General features: G+C 38.3%; 2 protein-coding genes and 1 long non-coding RNA gene across 7 annotated transcripts in view; 1 reads left to right on the forward strand and 2 right to left on the reverse strand.

The window, feature by feature from the left end:
• The window catches only part of SLC6A20 (solute carrier family 6 member 20), a 47,364-nt gene extending 45,176 nt beyond the window's left edge, over window positions 1–2,188 (reverse strand). Inside the window, exon 1 of the mRNA XM_054019640.1 lies at window positions 1,990–2,188. Coding sequence (XP_053875615.1) covers window positions 1,990–2,110 — 121 coding nt within the window. The 5' untranslated portion in view covers window positions 2,111–2,188. The remainder of the gene's footprint in view (window positions 1–1,989) is intronic.
• Window positions 1–22,798, forward strand: part of LOC128832353 (uncharacterized) — a 24,682-nt gene continuing 1,884 nt past the window's right edge. The window contains exons 1-2 of the long non-coding RNA XR_008443969.1: window positions 1–123; window positions 7,843–8,007. This is a non-coding gene — a long non-coding RNA (uncharacterized LOC128832353). The remainder of the gene's footprint in view (window positions 124–7,842; window positions 8,008–22,798) is intronic.
• Window positions 13,768–22,798, reverse strand: part of LZTFL1 (leucine zipper transcription factor like 1) — a 16,821-nt gene continuing 7,790 nt past the window's right edge. For 4 of the 5 annotated variants that reach the window (XM_054019644.1, XM_054019642.1, XM_054019646.1 and 1 more), the window contains exons 6-10: window positions 21,895–21,960; window positions 21,683–21,760; window positions 18,653–18,826; window positions 15,864–15,967; window positions 13,768–14,818 (exon numbers count right to left, since the gene is read on the reverse strand). In XM_054019644.1, coding sequence (XP_053875619.1) covers window positions 14,800–14,818; window positions 15,864–15,967; window positions 18,653–18,826; window positions 21,683–21,760; window positions 21,895–21,960 — 441 coding nt within the window. In that variant the 3' untranslated portion in view covers window positions 13,768–14,799. The remainder of the gene's footprint in view (window positions 14,819–15,863; window positions 15,968–18,652; window positions 18,827–21,682; window positions 21,761–21,894; window positions 21,961–22,798) is intronic. The other variant, XM_054019643.1, reaches the window with a different exon arrangement.

Here is a 22,798-nt window from a genome sequence, read left to right on the forward strand (position 1 = left end):
TATCTGTGTTGCCCAGTTCAAGCCCTCTGGATAAAAGAGAGGATAAGCAGTGAATACATTTACGAGAAGGAAGATAATCGGTTTTAAAGTTTGGACGGCTATTGTATCATATAGATACCTGTGGTAAGAACTTTTAGACTATGCTCTTCAGGGCAGAGAATGATTTTATTTTTGTGTTTCAGCGTGTCAACAACATAGTCAGCCTTACACAATAATACTAATGGAGGAAAATGCAGCAGTCAGCTGAAGTTATAAGGCTGTTCATTTAGGTCCCTGAAAACCATACTTTGCAGAAAATCCATGTTGTTGGGTGGTGTTTTTTTTTCTTTTTAGGCTGGAGGCATTGATCAAAGGTACACTTGTGTGTGCTGTAAAGATTTACAGCTGCAGGGCTCGATAAGAGAAACTTAGAAAGCTAATCTTGTTACAGTAAAAAGCCTCATACTTGAGTCTAACTGCCCTTTAGAACATCTCTGCTGGGCGGACAGGAAAATTGTCTGCAATGGGTTAGACACAATTTATATATGTGTACATAATGTGCAATTAAATTTAAAAAAAATATTAAAAGGCAATGTTCTGGCATCACTTTCAAGGAGGAAGATGGTAGCCTTCTGAAACATTTGTAATTGAGAATCCAGCAGGAATTATAGATCATCTCTCTAGCTAATATATCCTAGTTTACATTTCTATACAGCATCAACCACTTGCAGTATCTAAATGCTAAGTGAGGCTCTGATTTATTTTATTGAAATAAATGGAAAGAATCCCACTGACTTCAGAAAGCTTTGGACCTGGCCCTTATGGCATATCTAATCTAATCTATCTAGAAATTAATTTAAACAATTGCTCCAGCTCCCAGCACACCATTGAGTGCCTCCTGCAAGTGGGTTTAAAACTTGCGTTTGAACCAAAGTTAAAAAAAGAGTTTAAAAATCTGCAAACAGTTTTTCTCCTGGGAAGAAAAAGGGTGAAGGGCGGAAAGAACCACATGTGACAGGTGGTAGGGATTCAGGTACTACGGTGATGGATGCAGCATAAAGAAACTGAATAGAACTGTCCTAGGAACCTTACTGGAACTTCTTTAAGGCTAGTCAGCGTGTCAACCACATAGTCTGCCCTTCACAAAAATAGGTATTTGCCTTTTAGAACTGGTGGTAAGTTTTCTCTATAATTAACTTAATAATCTGATCTTTGATTTCTAAGTGCAGAAAAGCAACTGACTCTGGGTTTATGTCTATTTCTGACATTTTTTTGTTTAGTTTGGAGCGGGTGAAAAAAAAAACCAGCATCCCAGCCAGAGAACTCTTTTTGAACCAAAACCAGTTTAATCTACATTTCCAAAGCCTCTTGTGAGATTTTAGCTGTAGCAATCCCGTTGCCTAAGGGGTTTCTGCCAACTTCCAGGCAACTTTGCAGCCAAGTTATCAACCCTTTAAAATTAAGCCTTATATAACAGAACTGCATTAACAGCAGCAGTTTGAATGGCTATTATTAATCCCTTAATTAAATCAATGTAAATCTCTTCCCTTCTCAGTAGCATTTTTGGATCCAAATATGTAAATCTATAAGGAACTGAACCAGCTTCTGATGCCCAGAAAGTAATTTAGCAGGGGAATTAAAAAATCAGCACCATAGGAACCTTCTCTCTTATACAAAACAGTGTTCCTCCTTGTGTTTTCAGAGCTCAGTTGGGAAGGAATAGTATTGTATTGAATTGGGGCAGTACTCAGGAAAAAGGGTTACACGAGAGACACAATGGAAAGCAATGTGAAATAAAATAAAGATGTATAACGTCTCTGTAGCTAGAGATGGTCTGCTGATACATTTTATGTCTCTTGCCTATATAATCTAAAGAACTCCCGCTCCAGTGAATATAAAAAACGATCAGATGGATGGGATACTGACATGGACATACTTTTGGTTTAAAAATATTTAACATTCCACGTCTGTACCCTTCTGAGAGGGAATCAAGAAACAAACTGCACTTACCTCCTCCGTACATCTGACATAAATATGGAAATCTCCAAACATTTCCAAGCCCCACTGCATAAGAAATGCAGGCAAAAATAAACTGTAAGGGATTGTCCCATAATGGCCGGGGTTTTTCCATTTGCACTTTCAAGCACAGATTTCAGCAGAGGGTTCTTGACTTCACTCCTTCAGATGCTCTTCAAAGCCCTGCCTGAGACTCAAAGCCAACCCAACTGAGAGGGGAGTATGCTTGCCAATTGCTATCAAGCTTTTTAATTACTAATCTTATTAACAGGCACATAGTGAGGTAGGAATGCTGGTAAATAGATTATAGACGCACACACACGCAGAACTATAAAATGGGCACTTCGGGTGAACAGTTGCTTGGCTTTCAACTTGCATTGGAAAGATCTGAATTAGGTTTTTATTTGGCTGAATGCTGGGTTGATCTTGAAATCAGAAAACATTTTCAGCTGCACATGGCTGAAATGACTCGAAAAGCTGGAAAATCCTCATTACTTAAGGTTCGCCATCAACATGTGACGTGTTCCTTTGGGAGTAGTGTGCATGGCTCAAGGCGAGAGTAGGCCATTTCGTATTTACTAATTAATGAGTGAGATCTCCACACAATCAGGGTTTGTTTAAATATGCGCATTTGTCAGCTTCCAAGGTGGAGATGACCTTACTGAAATGTGCAAATGCCTATCCTAACATATCTCAGGTTACAGTCACTCAGGTCTGGTGGCCTATATGAAATCAGATAGGTGGTCTCCTAGTGGACAGAGTCAACATCACAAAAGCTGCTAACTGCTGGCCCTCTTGCTGAGATGAATAGGACTGAATGGGTGTGGAGACTAAAGGTGTCTAAAGACGGTCTTCGGTCTAAACGTGGTCTCTTCAGGTCAGGACTGTGGAGTTTTGGGTGAAGCAGTATGGGAAAGTTTGCCTTGCTGCTATCTCTGCTGTACTTTGTGGCTAAATAGAGGACTTGGAGACCAAAGTCTGTCATCAGCCCTAAAAATCTACCCCCAATTTTAAATACTTTGAATTTAAAATAAGAAAAGCAAAAAACCCACAAGTGTAAGCTGTACTTGAAAATTGTGGTCAAGATCCTCAGCTGTTGTATATCAGCATAGCTCTGTGAAGATCGGGCTTCTTTCTCACAGGCTAAACTTTCACCCGCTTCTAAAAGTTTTGTCTCAGCAACAGGCCCTGTGTAGTTATGATTACTCTTATAGTTCAGTGTTTATTTTATTTTCCATTGATTTGAGCAAGTTAAAAAAATGTTCTCCAAATAATGTTTTGATTTGTTTGATTCAACTGACCACAGGCAGCTATCTGGATGATTTTAGCTAGCTATATAGGGACCAGATCCTCCAGCCTGATGGAGCTGCACACAGCACAAGACCAGAGTGGGGGCAAAAGTGGTTTTGGGGACCACAGCTCTGGTCCCGAGCTGCACTGGATCCATGGCATGAGTTACACCATCCTGAGGGCAGCTCTATCTTGCACTAGCTACACTGAGCCCCAAGAGGCTATTCCAGCCATCAGGGGTGCCAGCAGGATGAATACACCCTCGTTTCTTCCCCTTTCTCTTTGTCATGCTTCCTATGTGGAGGGTCAGCGGGGATGGCAGTATCGGAGCCAGTATGTTAGTTCTACACTGCTGGGGAATTCCCCCAGGTGTGTGTGACTCCTCAAGGAGTAGGTGAATCTAGTTTTAGGGCTGTTTTGCACTGCCAGAAGTGAGACAAGAATTTGGTCCATATAGATATACTGTATACTAATTATATGTTAATTACAATTACTATAGAACATAAATTGCATATTATCATCTGCATTGTTTTAAATATATAGGGGGTTCTCCCTCACTCACATTACACAGACCAACACCACCAATCTCGTTTCCCCAGGAAACAAAGCTTGAACTTGTAGTAAACTTGAATTTGTAAAGGCATGGGCTCTGAGGTTTGATGGAGACATAAGGCCACAGAAATGCTCTCTCTGATCTGTTTAGAATTAGATGCTTTAGATGCCTCCTCAACTTTTACGGCTGGGCTGTAGAATGTGAATTGGGCCTTAGGTCTACCGAAAATGTTTTAAATAGGGCTGTCAATTAATCACAGTTAACTTATGCGATTAACTAAAAAAATGAATTGCGATTAATCGCACCTATAACAATAGAATACCAATTGAAATTTATTACATATTTTTGGATGTTTTTCTACATTTTCAATATTGATTTCAATTACAGCACAGAATACAAAGTGCACAGTGCTCACTTTATATTATTATTTTTGACTACAAATATATGTATGGTAAAAATGGTAAACAAAAGAAATAGTATTTTTCAATTCACCTCATACAAGTACTGAAGTGCAATCTCTTTATCGTGAAAGTGTAACTTACAAATGCAGATTTTTTTTTGGTTACATAACTGCACTCAAAAACAAAACAATGTAAAACTTTAGTGCCTACAAGTCCACTCAGTCCTATTTCTTATTCTGCCAATTGCTAAGACAAACAAATTTGTTTACATTGACGGGAGATACAGCTGCCTGCTTCTTATTTACAGTGTCACCTGAAAGTGAGAACAGGCGTTCACATGGCACTTGTGTAGCTGGCGTTGCAAGGTATTTACATGCCAGCTATGCTAAACATTCATATGCCCCTTCATGCTTCGGCCACAATTCCAGAGGACACGCTTCCATGCTGATGATGCTTGTTAAAAAAATAATGCATCAATTAAATTTGTGACTGTACTCCTTGGGGGGAGAATTGTATGTCTCCTGCTCTTTTTTACCCGCATTCTGCATATATTTCATGTAACAGCAGTCTTGGATGATGACCCAGTACGTTTGTTTTAAGAACACTTTCACAGCAGATTTGACAAAACATGAAGAAGGTACTGATGTGAGATTTCTAAAAATAGCTACAGCGCTCGACCCAAGGTTTAAGAATCTGAAGTGCCTTCCAAAATCTGAGAGGGACAAGGTGTGGAGAATGGTTTCAGACATCTTAAAAGAGCAACACTCAGATGCAGAAACTACAGAACCCGAACCACCAAAAAAGAAAATCAACCTTCTGCTGGTGTCATCTGACTCAGATGATGAAAATGAACATGCTTCAGTCCGCGCTGCTTTGGATCATTATCAAGCAGAACCCATCATCAGCATGGAAGCATGGCCTGTGGAATGGGGTTGAAGCATGAAGGGACATATGAATCTTTAGCGCATTTGGCACGTAAACATCTCGCAGCGCCAGCTACAACAGTGCCATGCGAATGCCTGTTCTCTTTCCAGTGACATTGTAAACAAAAAGCAGGCAGCATTATCTTCTGCAAATTGTAACCAACCTTGTTTGTCTGAGTGATTGGCTGACCAAGAAGTAGGACTGAGAGGACTTGTAGGCTCTAAAGTTTTACATTGTTTTATTTTTGAATGCAGGTTTTTTTGTGCACATAATTCTACATTTGTAAGTTCAACTTTTATTATAAAGAGATTGCACTACTGTACTTGTATGACATGAATTGAAAAATATTTTTTATAGTGCAAATATTTGTAAGCAAAAATAAAGTGAGCACTGTACACTTTGTATTATGTGTTGTAATTGAAATTAATATATTTGAAAATGTAGTAAACATCCAAAACTATTTAAAATAAATGGTATTCTAGTGTTGTTTAACAGCGCAACTAATCGCAATTAATTTTTTTTAATCACTTGACAGCCCTAGTTTTAAATGCCAGCTGTGAGGACAATCTTGCCTGAAAGAAAAGTATCATACTGGGTCTCATCAGAGAGAGCTCCTAACTTTAAAATCTCCCCTGCAAGAGGTGGTAGCTATTGGGAAGACCATTTTGATGGAAAGGGTACATAATGAGATCCAAAGATTGTTGCCTCTGATTCGGTGGGAGTGTAATCAGGGTAGTTGCCTTATAGAAAGGCTTAATGTGAGGATATTTCCTGAACATACCGAGAACATATTAGTGTGGAGACTTGGCCTTTTAGCTTGGACATTCTTATACCCATGGTAAGACACACCTGGAACAACTTGGGGCTACGTTTCATTTGCTGAAATATGATAATTTGTGGAATTTGCCTAGCAACTAGGTTAAATTCTTTTTGTTGCCCTCTTTCTAGGGTTCAGTAGAGTGTTAATCAACTCAAGAATCCATTTTTGTATAAGTGGCTTCTTTCAAATGTCAGGCTGCTAGGTTGAGTCTGTCTGGTTGTGGAAAGAAGATTGATCCTTACACTAGCAGATCATCTCTGAGGTCAAGATATCAGGTAGTGTGACATGAGGTTAATCAGGCTGAGGACCATGGCCTGTTAAGCCAGAACAGCACGATCAGTTTCAGTGTTAGTCCCTCCTTTCTATCTTCTGTATAGGTGTGGGGAACAGCACAAAGGATGGGAAGACTGTAGCTGAGACCTTAGCCCGCTTTGATAGAGATTGTTCATCACCTTAGATCCCTGGTCTTGATAGCTGGAGAGAGGCTACAGGATGCTTTATTGTTCTTTTCAGGGTCAAGAGATCAATTGCTGACAATGAGTGAGGATAGTTCGGGGCCTAGAGCCATGTTCTGTTTGTTCCTGATACTCTGAGGCTAGAAATAAGGTGGGAACTGGCCCTTCAATTCCTTCTAAAAGAGCATTGGGTCATCTCACTCCAATCTGAAGTAACTGAAGGATGGCTTCTTTCAAATCTTTTTAACCATTATTGAATTTTAATTTCGATAACAATGTTGATAAGTTTCAATAACATTTTTGAGAAAAATTTCAAAAATTCAATTTTTTTTTTGAAAAAATGAAAATTGGGTTTACTGTTAACCCTGCAAAATGGAATCAGCTTTGAAATTTCAAAATGGCTCATGATCTTTGTTTCTAAATTAACTTGCTCTTGTAGGCATTTTCTCCCAAACTGAGGGAGTTGGGGCAGGGAGGGGGGGTGGGGGGTTACTGTAGATGGGGTTGGGTGTGTGTCAGACCAATTGTTCTGAAATGGCTGAGGGACTTACTGACTTTGCCTCTCCTTCATTTGTCTCAGCTACCATTAGCAAAGTGGTATTCTCTCGTTCTAGTCCTGGGACTGCTTCAACTGGCTGCGTGATCTGGACTCTTTTCTATAGTGTCTGTTCAGGGCGGGGATTATATATCAACATTTTGATGATTCTGTGATTTGGCTTTCTAAAAAATTTCCCACCAGAATACTAAGAGCACCAGAAGCTGATTTGCTTGGGTGTCCACTCTCAGTAAGGGAAGCCCCATATGCCTGCTACTCTAAATGAGAATGGGAGGGTATGCCTGGGTGCAAGTGTACAGAAAAATGCTGTCAGTGACATTTCTCAGAGCACAGCCCTTAGGCTGTGAGGGATCATATCCGCAGTAGCATCCCTCTTAGCTTCCCTGTACAAAGCACGAGGCGGCTGCAGAAGCTATTAGAATGTCAGATGACACCTCATAATTCTTAGTGGTAAAAAAATCTCTCCCAGGGACAATCGCTATGTCTGTAGTACCTTTGGCAGTGACACCAACCTGGACTGGGACTTGTGAATGTTGAGAAAAACCTCACAGCCTTATAAAACAAGAGGAAATTAGAGGGCTGGAAAGGAAGTAAATGCTGGGCTGATGGGCCCTTTAAATCCTGCTTGTTCTTCTGAATCTAGACTGCTCACTTTCTCTCTCTTTTGGTGCTGTGGCCACTGTCCTCCAGCCATGGCCCAAGGAGCGTGGCTGCTTCTGTGGGCTCTTGAAACTCTCCCTCGAGCATGCTGCCTTTCAGGTATCACTCGACTCATGGAGATGTGGGAGGGGCAGCCACGTGCCACAGGAGCAGCTTTTCCAATCTCACCTACCTCCTTTTCCGCCCAGGGAAAAGCAGGGTCCAGGTAACCCTGCTAGGACATCAGCTGCTGAGACTGTGCCAGCTTCTCCAGTCCTGCCTGGCTATTCCAGTCCGGAGTTTCATCTGGGCAGTACAGTTGCTGCAAAGACGAGCTATACAACACTGAGTACCATTGAAAATATTTTATGCAAGTAAGTCAGATTCTTTTTTAGCAGAATGTAAATAATAGTGGCATATTTCACTAAAAAAAAATTACTTTCACCTAAAGTGCATGCATGTTCAGTAGCTAGCTACCAATGTGTTTAACCATTCTGTTATAAAAATGTAGCAAATTATTTATCAGCACACCTCTGTCTGTATGCGCTATTGAAGGCCATGCTTATAAATGATTAATAGCGGTTAATAATGCAAAAATAAAGCTTTAAAAATAGGGAAAGCATTACCAGCACTTGTGCTAATGATGAAGCTTCTGTCAGAATAGATTACTACTGTTGCTGAATGTGGGAGAATAACTCAAGTTAAATATTTCCTTTGACTCTAGATCACCCCATTATACTTAGCGTTAATTTACTAATGGGTTCAGGCGAAATGCCAAGGCAAGGAAGTGTGGTCAGGCCAGGTCAGGGAATTTGATTGCAACAAACTGAGTTGCTGAATCTTTTTAAATTTCATTTGTTCTCTCATAAATCACCTAGATTGAGAGTCACCATGGGCCAGATTTTTTAAAGGCTTCTAGATGGTTAGTGGAATTTTCAAAACACTGAGGTGCCTACATGGAGATTTTTAAAGGTCATTGGGAGGTAGGGGCTTAGCACTTTTGACAATCTCACTAGACACCTATCTGTCTTCAATATATTTTAAAATCTAGGCCATGTCTCTTTTGTTCTATGCTTTTTGTAGGACACATACTGATCTCTATATCAAGATCATGAAATAACAAGCTGGTTGTGAAATAACAGGAGAGGTAGTATAACTGGGAATTTGTTTGAGAGCTTTATCAGCTCTGGTTGAACTCAATGTATGGCTCTAAAGATTTTTAAATGGTGAAGTTGAAGGTATATTAGTTTGAAAGGGCTTTGGGATCTGATGAAAGACATTATATGCAGCTAAGATCATTATCATGTCAGTACCTGCCTCACAATGTGATTTGTAGAGAACACTCTTGAAACAGCAAGGAAATGATCCCTGGCTTTGAAAGCATTCGCTTGGAGGGCTATACTTGACAAGCTAGATATGCGTCAGCATGCACCACTGCTGCTATTTTGTTGTTGGTATTCTTTTGGACACCTCTTTCCAGTTTGAAATCTGCAAATTGTCAGCATGTTTAAATTATTGACAATGTAAATAAGCAGTCTAAGGGCTTGTCTATACAAAGTTATTCCGGAATAGCTACTGTGCTTTAAAGTCACACCTTACCTTATTCCAAATTAACATTCAAGTAAAAAGCAACAGAGGGTCCTGTGGCACCTTTAAGACTAACAGATGTATTGGAGCATAAGCTTTCGTGGGTGAATGCCCACTTCGTCGGATGCATGTAATGGAAATTTCCACGGGCAGGTATAAATATGCTGGCAAGAATCAGTCTGGAGATAACGAGGTTAGTTCAATCAGGGAGGGTGAGGTGCTCTGCTAGCAGTTGAGGTGTGAACACCAAGGGAGGAGAAACTGTTTCTGTAGTTGGATAGCCATTCACAGTCTTTGTTTAATCCTGATATGATGGTGTCAAATTTGCAAATGAACTGGAGCTCAGCAGTTTCTCTTTGGAGTCTGGTCCTGAAGTTTTTTTGCTGTAAGATGGCTACCTTTACATCTGCTATTGTGTGGCCAGGAAGGCTGAAGTGTTCTCCTACAGGTTTTTGTATATTGCCATTCCTGATATCTGACTTGTGTCTATTTATCCTTTTACGTAGTGACTGTCCAGTTTGGCCAATGTATATAGCAGAGGGGCATTGCTGGCACATGATGGCATATATAACATTGGTGGACGTGCAGGTGAATGAACCGGTGATGTTGTAGCTGATCTGGTTAGGTCCTGTGATGGGGTCGCTGGTGTAGATATGTGGGCAGAGTTGGCATCAAGGTTTGTTGCATGGATAGGTCCAGAATAAGAGTGCCTTGGTCCATTTCAGTGTAATCCAGGCTCTCACTCTGGAATAAGATTGTCCGCATGCATTCAAGAATAATTATTACACAATAGCTATTCCTATATAACTCCATGTGTAGACAAGCCTTAACTGCAGATTACATTTCTATTTCAATTTTAGCAGGCTTAAAGACTCCTACTCTCACTCCCCTCCCCCCCCTTCTACAAATGCCAAGAGACACTCTTAGTGAGAGACATTCACCACTTATACTATGCAGGCTTTACTATTGCTGATGATGCATGAGAAGGAAAGAACCTAGCTAGGCTTTTGGGCCTTAGGTGGACTTTCCAAAAATCTTGTAAAATGAGCACAATGGATTTGGAAATCAGAGAGGTGCAATAACTAGGACCCCCATGATGCCATATAACTTTTTAAGAGTCAAGCTTCACTGTAAGAAAAACTTACAGATAACTTCTAGTTAGCTATTAAAATACATTGGACTGTCTGCCTACTTTACAATAATTAACAGAGAGGTGATGAAGGGATTCTTCTGCATTGTGTACTTGGCTTCATTTTAGCCTAAGTCTGTCTTGTTTACTCAGAATGACACTTCCTCTTCTTATACCTGATTTTTTCCTATACAAATGCTGCCCCTTAATACACTATATATTTTCAGTAGGAAGGCAGATTAGCCTCCTGCTGTACTATCCATTGGTCTTCTACATTCTGTCTCCATGACTTTGTGAAGAGATTGTGACTACTGAAAACTCGACCTTTTCATTTGTATGTACAAACATATAAGTGATCACCTAGAATTTTTTGTAGACAAAGAATTTAAATTAAACAATGTGATCTATGTATTACAGGCATTTACAGGACTACCTAGGAAACACTTAGGCTGATGTTTACAGTTCACGTGGACAGAATGACATGTAGCCACCCACAGCCACCACGTTAGCAGATCCAAGGATAAGGACAGGTGTTTGGGGACCAGTATATAGATGCAGATATGCTTTTGCTGACTCATGCTTCCAGGTGGAGCTTATTATCCCCAACCAGGACATAAGGCATTGAAGCTTTTCTGTGATGCTCCAGGCACACTGACTGGGTCGGAGGAGGACCTGCAGGGAAAGCCCTGAGCATTACCAAACTTGGGCAGAAATTTTAGGCTGATGCTTATGCTCTATTTGTTATCAAGTTAACAATATAGCCAGGAAAGTGAATGGGCTAGTTCTGTGCTTAGCACAAGGTGGGAACTCTGCCTGTTTACAAGAGCTTTTAAAGTAATAGTTTCTGTTTGTCTACACACAAATTTGCTTTCAAAATTATACTAGTCTGTTGCATTTACTTTTATATTTTTGAAGGGCTATTTTTCTAGAAAGGCTTGTTTCTTGCTGAATTTATGAAGTTTAACCACCTGAAGCAATGGAATAATTTGCATTCATGAACCATAACCGTAAGAATCACTCTGTTGTAGTTTTGCAGTAGTTGGTGTCACTCAGAAGCCAGCAGTGGTCCTTTACAATGACAGAAAGAGACAAATAGACGAACCCTCATAAAACAACTGTTAGCTAGTATTTCAGAATGATAAAATAGGTGGTTAAATGAGAGATCACTGCGGACCCTCAAAGACAAGTTATATGGGATATGGCCCAATTCAACAATCCTTGCTCATGTGAGTAGCTCTATTGAATGCAATGGGAATGTGTCCAGTGTAAGGAAGTGTAACCAGCCAGCCCTCTGTTAGGAAACTATTATTCACAAGAAAAAAACAGACAGTGGGGAATTTTATGAACACACTGGGAAGGGGTAGGGAACATACCCATTAAAATGTTAGTATCCAGCATGACCTCTGAGTTTATTAATGACCAACTGCTGGACTCAAATTATGTCCTACTGGTTGCTGATTCTGTCATAGTTAATAAAGATAAAGTTGAGCTGCCTGAATTTTGCTCTTGCAGAAAACATGCTTCATTTCTCGAGCACAAAAGCAGCTTAAGAGAGATTTGATTTTTTCCGATCAGAGGATTATGGAGAAATTGTGTTTACATTTTTCTTTCAGGTAGAGCTAGGGAATTAACACCTCAACTGGAAGAAGTGTGTGGTGTTTATCAGAAGGGTAATGAATTTCCAAAGAGAAAAGGTGGTAGATGTGCAACTGGGATTCTCATTTGGGAGAAGTTCAGAAATACAAATTCATGTGTTAGCTTTAACTTTCAGCCCGGTGTTCCCACCTCAATGTAACATACACATTGTGTATTGACCCATGGATTTTTGAATAACCAGGCGAATGCCCAGTTTCAGTTGTATTAAAGGTTCCATTTGGATTGGAATGCAGCAATCTCCAACCCAGCAACACAAGCCAACAAGAGCACATTACCCTAAAGTTTCATGGGCTGTATTAGGTCCCTGTTAAATACTGAGTCAAATTCATTATTTTGGCCCTGCTATTCAAAATTCTCTAAGTTTTGCCCAGGTTATCTGAAGAGTCTCTGTCCATGACCAATTGACTTCAGTGGTACTTAAGCACATGCTTAACTGCTTTGTCACATTGGGGTCTAAGACAGCGTAGGGATATCAATAATCACCAACTCTAGTTGTCTGAGTCAATAGCCCTGATTTATCAAAGAGTAAATGTTGGCCTGAATAATAATTTGAGACCTCTTGCTTTCCCTCTCCCAGCCTAACACTCCTAACCTATCACTAGGTTTTAGGACCCAGTTGTGAAACAAAGCATTTACCCACACTAGTAGTTCCATTGATTTTAATGGGACTACTCAACATGAGTAAGGGTTCAAAGAACTGGGCCCTAAACAAATAGCCCATAGATCTGTGGGGATATCAACACACTAAACCAGTGGCTCTAAGTTGGAAATGGAAGCTTTTGATATTTCCTTGAATGTATAAATAAGGCCAAATTAAGCTTTGAGAACAGCATCTGGTTCTATATATGTATTTCTCCCCCTATACAACATGCTGTATCTCACTGTTAGCATTCTTCTTCTATAAGAAGGGTTTAGAATAATTCAGTTTGAAATAACACTTACGTTTTAGTTGGTTAATACAAATTGAAGTATATAAAAATGTCCTGAACATGACCTCTACAACCCCAAATACATCACTGTAGTGTATTCCAACCAATGAAGTCAATCAGTTGTACCACCTTAGAACATAGACTCTTGGTCAAATTCTGTCCTAAATTACAGCTACAAGCCCCCCCCCCCCCAAGTTAGTGTTCCTGGGACACAATTTGTCCAAGGGACTTTATGGTTTGACTAAGGGTAAATGAATTGTATGAAAATGATGCAAGACTGACAGTGGTATTTTTAGGCAGGATTTGAACAAAACACCTAGCTACAAGAACACATACCAGAAGGAAATTTCTTCATTATCTCTATATAAAGGTTTTATCCTGTACAAAGAAAGGGTTAGAGTTGCTATTTTTAATAAAGAGCAATGCTGTCCTCAAACTGATATTGTGCAAAATAATGAAAAGATGAGGACTAACAATAAATGGATTTAACTAGTCACGCTAACATCTGAGAATACTATAAAGCAACAGCTTCTAGTAGTTTAACTTAATACTGCACATACAATCTCACTATACCATTACCAATTTACTAATATTGTACTAGGGTAGTAGTATGTAGCTACAGAACATAGGGCCTAGTCTGTGGGCTAGGTCACTTAATCAATGAGGACTTCTACTTCAAAATAAAAGACAAAAGGAATCATACAGTCAAGAGCGATTTTAAAGCATAACTTTCTTCCTTGAGAGGGACATCACTACAAAAACCATCACCTTGTCCCCATGAAAAAGCAAACATGATGGTACTTATAAAGAAACCACACTCCAAAAATCCAGAGTTCGATGTTGGAAAACATAAATGGTTTTATTTAGAGTTGTATGCGACATATATATGAACAGAGACACAAACAGATAAAACATATTAAAACAGGCTGGCAGATAAATACAGAACGGTTTGAGTGCAAGAATTGGATAGCTGAGGGTGCAATAGAAAGCGGAGGAAAAAAACTCCTGAAAGTTATTTCCCCACCAGAAAGTTGCTCTGTCACCAGCTTCCTCAGCCTCTCTCCATCCTACTGTCTTAACTTTAATACTTTGAAAGAATAAAGATTCCAGTGTTCAAGTTAAAATCTTTAGGAGTGCCCACGGGGGGAAAATACACTTTTCGGTTTGTATTCCTGTTGAGAAATTTAGATCTGTGACATACTGCAGAAGCCAGCAAGTATTTGTTTTCCTTTAAATCTGTACTAAATGTCCAATGTACATCTTTTACTAGTAATATCACTGTTAATTTGAGTACACATTCCTTGATTCCCAAATATTGCATATTTGTCCCCCTTTATCTAATGCACACCCTATATTCAGCAAATAACTTGCACAGAGGAAATTGGGCAGCCAGTAGGAAGATTAATCTTATGAAGTTAGCTTATGGGTGTTTTTCTGTGCAAGTTATGCCCGCAGCAAGAAAAAAACAAAGTCACATCTTAGGTATGTAAATTGCATCTCACAGCTATGTAAAGAAGAACTAATGAATATTTTATTTTAACAAAAATAAACTCCTTTTTTTGTAAATAACTGTCTTAATTTGGTTTTGCTATTGCCCAGGGAAAGAACAAGGTTAACTATTAAAAAGACAAGTTCAGAAACTAAGACACTCTATAAACTTGTTCTCGTCTTTCAGTTCTTAAGTAAATAAAGTAGGAATTTCAGTTTCCTATCAACAAAAGGTTATTTTTAAGTGTTGGCAGAAGCAGAAAATAAACCATTCAAAACAAAATCTCTGAAAGTATTTCAACAAATCCCTTAAAGCAACACAACAATCTGTTCTCTTTGTGTGGCAGCTTCTTGACAGACCAAATGCTCTTCACATTTTAATCATCTGGTTCGTATCTAGGAAGAAAGAAGTTAAAGCTAGAGAGTATAATATACCTGATAGATATTTAGTCCTCAAAAGAGAAAAATCTCTTCAACCAATGCCAATTACTCATATCCGTGACATTTAATGGCAATTTACTCTGCACAATTTAGAAGGATGCAACCAACTATTTTTCATTTTTTAAAAATTCTCCTTTTAAAACACAAACTCATTTGGCCAGTTTACCAGCCCTGCAACCAGTGGAATCAGCCCTGGTGGCCCACCCACCAATCCCAAAAGCCACAGGAAGCCAGATTCAGGCTTTCTGCCTCTATAGCAATTTTGGGGTCCCAATGGTCCTTCCCCACCTCTACTTCCGAGCAGCATAGCTCCAATGGAACAGGAACCCCTTAAAGAGATTCTTTCCTACACCCACTCAGTATGGGGCCACCCACTGCCCCTACAGTGTTTGTCCTTCTTCCCCTGCATGGATGGTGTAATGAGATAGTTCCACACTAAGGAAGGCCTGAGTGGTTAGGTCACTAGCATAGGATGTGGAAAACCTGGGTTTAAGTCCATGCTATGCCACAGACTTACTGTGTGATTTTGGGCAAGTCACTTCGCCTCTCTGTGCCTCAGTTCCCCACCTGTAACTTGAGATGGTTGGGAGTCTAGGTACCTACCCAGGAAGGCAAAAGAAGTCACCCCTACCCGACCTTGGCATTAGGAACAGGAGAGAATGGTGGTGCAAAAGAAGCAACTGCCACCTTCTTCTGCACCTCTGTGCATGGATCTTGTGGGCATGTTTTGACTCTGTCATAATACCATGAAAATTGTTTCCTAACAATGTGTATGTGCAGCATGATTGTTACGGTAAAGGTGCCATTTTTAAAAAATCATTGATATTTTGAAGAAAAATAGGTCAAGGTTGGCATATCCAAAGTTTGACAACAGCCCTACTGAATTTGTTCCAAAGAGACGTTAATAAACTGGCTTTAGGAGAATCTGTTTTACATTTATGGAAACAATGTGGAGGTGGAACAGACTTCTTGAGAGAAGAGATGGAAGAGCACCACTTACCTTGAAAGTCTTCTCCGTAGATCCTTTATCTGCTCATTCTTCTTGTTGAGAATCTCTTTCATGTTGCGGTAGGCAGCTGTTTGCTGGAACTTCTTCTCCAACTCCTGCTCAACAGGATCATCAATGCATTACAATTTAAAAAAAAAAAAAAATCTAAAACAGTTTTTTTTTTTTAAAAGAACAATTCATTCCAGTGTTCAGTCTAGCTCTTCCCTGTCCAAAATTCTTGCTGCTGCTATTATCTACTTTTGATCAATACTCAACGGGTATTAATGAAACACTTATGGAACTTTTGGTGATACTGACTGTTATGGAACAAAAACTTGTACTAGAAACATTTGGCTTTTGTTTAGATAATGCCTACTACAGTGGGGCTCTGCACAGGTACCATGGTGGTGAACAACCTTATTCAAACAGATTTAAAAAAAAGAAAGAAAAAAAATACTTGATCAGATATTGAGCTGGGCACTTTAATAATATTACAAAGTTACAGGCAAGTGAATGAATAGCAAATGCAGATTGCACACTTCTAGCTCACAGTTCAAGTATACTCATGACCAAATCAAACACTGGCTAACCTAGACTACTACAGAATATCCAGTCACTTCTCTACAATCTACTTGCAAGCCTTCAGTCAACTAAATATCATAGTTTAACGCCCTGTGATCCAAAGCGTTCCAGTTGTTTTGGAAAACCCTATAAATGTGATTTACAAGCAGTTACATTTTTAAAGACTTGTGTGATGGATCAGAAGTCTACAAGTAACAACAAGTATAGCTACCACAAACACAGATTTAAGCTGATATCCATACATCTTTATGATGTATGCTGCAACCTGTAAAGTAGTATTTTTGTCTCTAAACAAACTTTTATTTTGTAGGTCCAAATACAAATAGCATAAGATAGGTTATTAAAAAAAAACAAAAAAACAAAAAGAAGTGTGATTTTATTTTCTTCTCACACCAATAAACACCTATTCTGCTGAGTAGCTCACACTTGTTCCAGTAATACTAAGGTGCCATCTACCAAATTTGAACAAAAACAACAAGAATTCTTAATTACCTAGTACAAAGCTTTCCCAATTACACTCCTCCTTGCATTAAAAGTTGATCTTAGGAGATAAGGAACATTAATTCTATTGAGGGAAGTGTTACAGACGTCAAAGAGAGACTTTTAAAAAATATGCATATGTATACATGTTAGTGTCTACTGTTACCATTAGAAAACATGGAATATCTCTTGAAGCCCAAACAAATCTTTCCCTTCATTTCCATATGACAAACTGGATTTCTTCTTTCAGTTTTTAAGTATTTTCTATTACTTTAAAGCTGACATGGAACAGGGTGAATTGAAATGAAGGTATAAAATAATTTACATTTGAATAGCATCTTTCCTTCTGCAGGGTTCACAAGTATTTCACAAGCCAGACACACAGCATATCAATGAAATACAGCTAGCTACTGGGACCAAAACAGCAACCTATCCATGCAAAAGCAGGCTACACTACATTGGGAATGGGGAAGTTTTGGTCAGACACAATAAGATAAACTATACCTCTTACGAAGAACAGTGTCCATACAGTGTAGACAGGACCTTTGTTCTCATGTGGCGACCTCTACATAATTAGCATGACAATCCACTTATCTATCTTATGGTAAACTAGGCTCTTATGCCTTCTATCTAATCCTTAGAATCCTTAGATCACTAAATTAACCCCACAGGTTGTCATATAACCCCCAATGACAGGAAAAAAAAAAAAAAAAAAAAAAAAAAAGGTCATTTAAAAATTTGTACGAAACTAAAGAACGAGGCTGGCAGCCTTGAGACTGTCAGAAACAAAATGTGTTCAATGGCATTCCCCAACTTGGCTTTTTGTTGTAGATAGTTGCCAATCACATTTCAGACAGAGGACTTCAACAAAAACTATGTTCTCTGTTTCAAAATGAATGTAAGATTACCCTTGTTTCATGCAAAATTAACATGCCATTTCCATACAGCTATACTTGTATACCAGCATAGGCCTAGAAACAATCTGTTAACTAGTGTTCCCTCTACTGGTTCTACAGAGAAGAAAAACAGCATGCAGTGAGTCTTTCTGGATGACATCATTAGTTCAAATGTGCATTTATGCCTACATTTTTAGAGTGTTGCAGGGGAAGTTGTCAATGGTAATTATCAAACCAGATGCTCACATCACTTTCAAGATGTAGGGGATCAAATCGAAGAAGTTAATCCCTCTTCCTCAACCCAACCCACCCCACAACAGTGCAGTGTGTCATTTTCAGCTGCAGTCTGTGAATCAGAAATATGTTCAAGCACAAATTCACCATTACAGCACTCACTGTAGACTTTCCAATACAAATCTGGTGTCTCAATTGATTACTATCCATCCAAAGTAGCCAGCTTCCACAAGGCAATCACCACTTTCTTGTGGTGGGAATCTGGTGCTACCAACTTTTCACAGAGGTACAAGAAAATCTTCATTCTAAAGATCTGCTGTCAGTGTTCACAATCATTCTGAAATGGCCGCAGAAGCTGTATTTAAGTGTCCATCTGATTCGTACCAACCAGTGGGCTGTGTTCCATATCTATGAACTAGACTATGCTCTTCACTCTTTAACAAGGGAAGAATATTAAAAAAAAAACCCACCAAAATATGGTGTGATGTATCCCTAATAATCTGCATGCAATATACAGAATCTTTGTTACATTAGTAGATAGCCCAAAAAAAAAAAAAAAAAAAAAAAGTGAACAAAGAGCTTATCTATACACTGCAATAAGAAGCTAACCTTTTCAGCTGTAGATAACTGGTCCTGAACCTTGAGTAGGTCATGCTTTGTTGTCACCAAGTTCTCTTCCAAGAACTTTTGGTTTGCAGTACTGTCATTCAGGGTCTTCTCAAACTGGCACCTCAGAGCAGACACTGTATCTTCCAGTTCACTTATATCCTGAGTTATATTAGTCTTCAAAAGAATAAATATTAAAATGATTTTTTTTTGCAAAATCCTAAATGCAGAGTGTATTTTAAATTATTTGTTGAAAATGATAACAGAATGTCTTTAAATGGCAAACCCCGTCCCACAGATCCCAAAGCATTAAAATAATACATGTTTAGACTTCAGAAAGTGTCAATAAATACATTTTAGGGTGAATGGAAAGGCTTCTTTTCTGCCAAGATTTCAAATTCTTAGAAACTGCTTCATTTCTTTGTGGGAATTAGATTCCATTATCTCCTGTCAGTTATCATTTAGGATACAAATTACACACTGTATGAAGTGTATAAAGAAGTTTACAGAATAGAATGAGAAAATACATGGCTATACTGTGGCTTTTAAAGCCATTGACATGTTATGAGAGGTGTAGAGGAAAAGTGTGTGCGTGTGTAAGGAACAGGAGCTGAAGCCACACTGTTTGGAGGTGAGATACAAGAAGAATATCTCCATAGTTACCAGGAAAGTACACCCTAATAGCAACTGTTCTATCCAGTGAAAAGAAGCAACACACACTCCCTCGAGCACCAGCTCTGGGCCATATGTGTGTTCAGTTAACTGCCATGTCCATGTGCATTAAAACCTCTCATTTATAAGAGAGAGGTATCTGATGACTAGACTCTTGAAAATAACATTGTGTTGAAACAAAAGAATGACAAATCTCAATGCATTTGTATCAGGACTCAGAAAAGGTGTGAACTACCAGGGCCTCAAAGGAACCAAAATCTAAGAAGGAAGTTCAGGCCTGTTTCATGCTAGGGAGCTAAGAGCCAAGAGCAGGAATTCAGTTAATATGGTATTCACGGAGAATCAAAGTTTACTTTATCTGAATAATGTTTTGGTATTGAAGCTGTGTTGATAGATGCTACACAGTTAGGAAACTGCATTGGTCTGTGGGCATAGTTTGTTCCTCAGTAGTTCACATGCCTTCTCTTCATATTTTGAACTCACTAATGACTGGGTCTCTGTGACAGACATGATTTGTTGTAGTTGTGATGAAAGTAGTTAGACGGGATGCAAGTATTTTAAGCCCATGTTAACCTGGGCCATTAAAACATGATTAGGATATCATTTAACTGACATTAATTTTATTAAAAGGCACGGTGACACCAGTTACACTTAAAAAGCAGACTCCAGCCACCTAATATTTTCAGAGATGAATGTGGAGTACATTAATTCTTCACCTGTCCCCATTAGGAAAACATCTATTTTAGAAGTTCTATTAACCAGAATAATCCCATGTAGGGTCACAATTCCTTTAAGAAGGAAATCAAAATTTTTGAAGACTATATTTTAAAAAAGGGTAAGCATGGAGGATCTAGGAGATCGGCTGAAAAAGATTTCAACCTGTGTAAATAGATTTCAAGCTGTGTAAATATTTCACTGCAAAATAGGTTCAATCACATATATATGCCCATGAAAAGGAAATTTAAGAGCTGAAGGAGAAGTGGGTGGCCAGGTGGAGGAAAACAACTGGCTTGATGGGAACTGCAGGTACTCAACAACCTCTGAAAGTTAGGCCAGCTGATGCCTACACAGAGAGGCAGCAGATAAGACTGGTCTCCAGGCCTTTAAAACTAATAGGGTAATAACTACAGTTATAAAACTTAAGTCAGATAAGAAAAGTATTTGCCGTGAACTTTAAATCAAACTACCATTGAATAATATTATTGTATGAAAATAACAGATCCTAAAAATCATTAAGGGGCATTATAACATATTAAGAAAATAGAGTACATACCATAAACCATTTAGAAAGCAAAATAAAAAGAAACTTGGATTTAAAATATGGAAAAATTATGGAAACATACAATTTTTTTAAGACAGGGAACTGATAAACTCACTTCAAAGTTAGCAATATTGCGGTATTAGAAATGTCAATTTTTCAACTTTACTTTCATAAAAGGCAGAAAAAGCTAAATAGGACTAAAACATTTCAACTCATGTTACAAGTTGAACTGAAATACTTTAAAAATATTAAAAAAAAAAAAACTGTTGGGTATTCCCATTATTAAGAAAATAAATGTATAGGCCAAAACAAACAAATAAATAAATAAATAAATAAATAAGGTGAATCAAAACAGATTTTTTCAATCTGTCAGCAGTTCAGGTTTTTCAATTTCTATGTTTTTCCTGCAATGGTTAATCATATTTGGATCATCAACTTTTACAGGAGAAATCTGAGACCCTCAATTCAGGTGTAGACAGGTAAATGTAGGTAGAACTATTTTTGACAAAGTGTTTAAGGTGTATTTGCAATTTAGAGGTCTGTGGGTTTGATCCTATACTCAAGTAAGTCAATGGCAAAACTCCCACTAACTCCATTGGTATAGGCTCTGATCCTATTTGTGCACGTTTTTAAACCCCTTAAAAGTTTGAATCAGAACAATATATGCTGGTATACTGTCCAAAAAGAGCTATGCATACACATGAGGAGAATATACAGTAACATTGACCAAGACAGACCGAACATTTTATTACTCAATCAGAAAGGAAAACTAGATGACACCTCTTTACTAACAAAACAGGAAAAAACAAAAATAAGAAAAACAGAACAAAACATATACCTATTAATATCAAACTCCTTTTGATCTTTAGAATACAAAGAAACAAACTTTGGAATGGTACTTACTGATAATTTCCTACCATGGATTAGGTCACACATAAGCATGAAATATTTTTCTTAAAGGATCAGAGCCCTAAATGTTAGTGGGACCATAGCAACCCTGAATAGGACCTTTGTATGCCCCACAAAGCTAACTGCACCTGTCAGGTCTAATTAGCTCTACACAACATGGTAATGCTAGTTCAATGGATAAAACAGCCAACCTTTTGATCTCCCTGAACCATCTGTAAATCCTTCAGTGATTTCTCTAGTTTTGATTTTTCATCCAATGCACTTGTAGCCTGCAATAAATTGGAAAGACAAAGCTTAATAAAGCAACTTTTACTGGAAATGAGAGAATTACAATGGTGTTCCTTCTATGTAGATATTTTAAAAATGTACATATATTTACTATCCAGGTTCATAGTGAGTTTACCTGTGTTTCTATTGTCTTGAGTCTGGTCTTCAGTTTTTCATTTTCTTCTTGAAGTCTTGTAATTTCCTTTTGGTAAATAAAAATTAGTTTTATCATGAACACTCTTGCATGACTGAATTTGATAGACTTGCAGTTATTTTCAATTATTTCATGTAAGTAAATATATTTTCTAGTTTAGAAAATCTAGCTACTATGTCAATGCTTAAGAAGATGACCAGCACACTGTGGGTCATTGGTTTTTCTTGATGGGTTTGATCCTGCACGGTCTTGGGCATCCAGGCCTCAACAGAGCAGAGAACTTAAGCATGTTCTTACCTAAGTATATGAGCAATCGCACTGTAGTCTATAGGACTATTCACATGCTTAAGTTAAACATATGCATAAGTTGTTTACTGGATCAGGGTCAGAGCACTCAATACCGTGCAGGATCAAACTACAGGATAAGGTATAATATTAACTGAAACAAAAGTAAAATTGCATTTTAGAGATATATATCTTATTCGTGGTATTTGTCAAAATGCTTTCCAATCAACAGGACAGGAAACAATTTATTAATGGTCACTGTTTAAAATGTGACAAATAGGCTCTTCTGAAAGTCAGGCAACCCCTCTCAAAAGTCCTTTTAGCCAAGTAGGAGTGCAAGTGATCTTCAAATGTTTATTTTAAAAATGTATTTGTTTAGTCTTCATATATATTATGTCAGTGGTTCTCAACCAGAGGTATGTGTAATCCTGGGGGTACTCAGAGATCTTCCAGGGGTACATCAATTCATCTAGATATTTGCCTAGTTTTACAACAGGCTACATAGAAAGCACCAGCGAAGTCAATACAAACTAGAATTTCATACAGACAATCACTTGTTTATAGTGCTCTATATACTATACACTGAAATGTAGGTACAATA

The sequence above is a fragment of the Malaclemys terrapin genome, chromosome 2 (genome assembly GCF_027887155.1).
Source record: "Malaclemys terrapin pileata isolate rMalTer1 chromosome 2, rMalTer1.hap1, whole genome shotgun sequence".
Lineage (NCBI taxonomy): Eukaryota > Metazoa > Chordata > Testudines > Emydidae > Malaclemys > Malaclemys terrapin.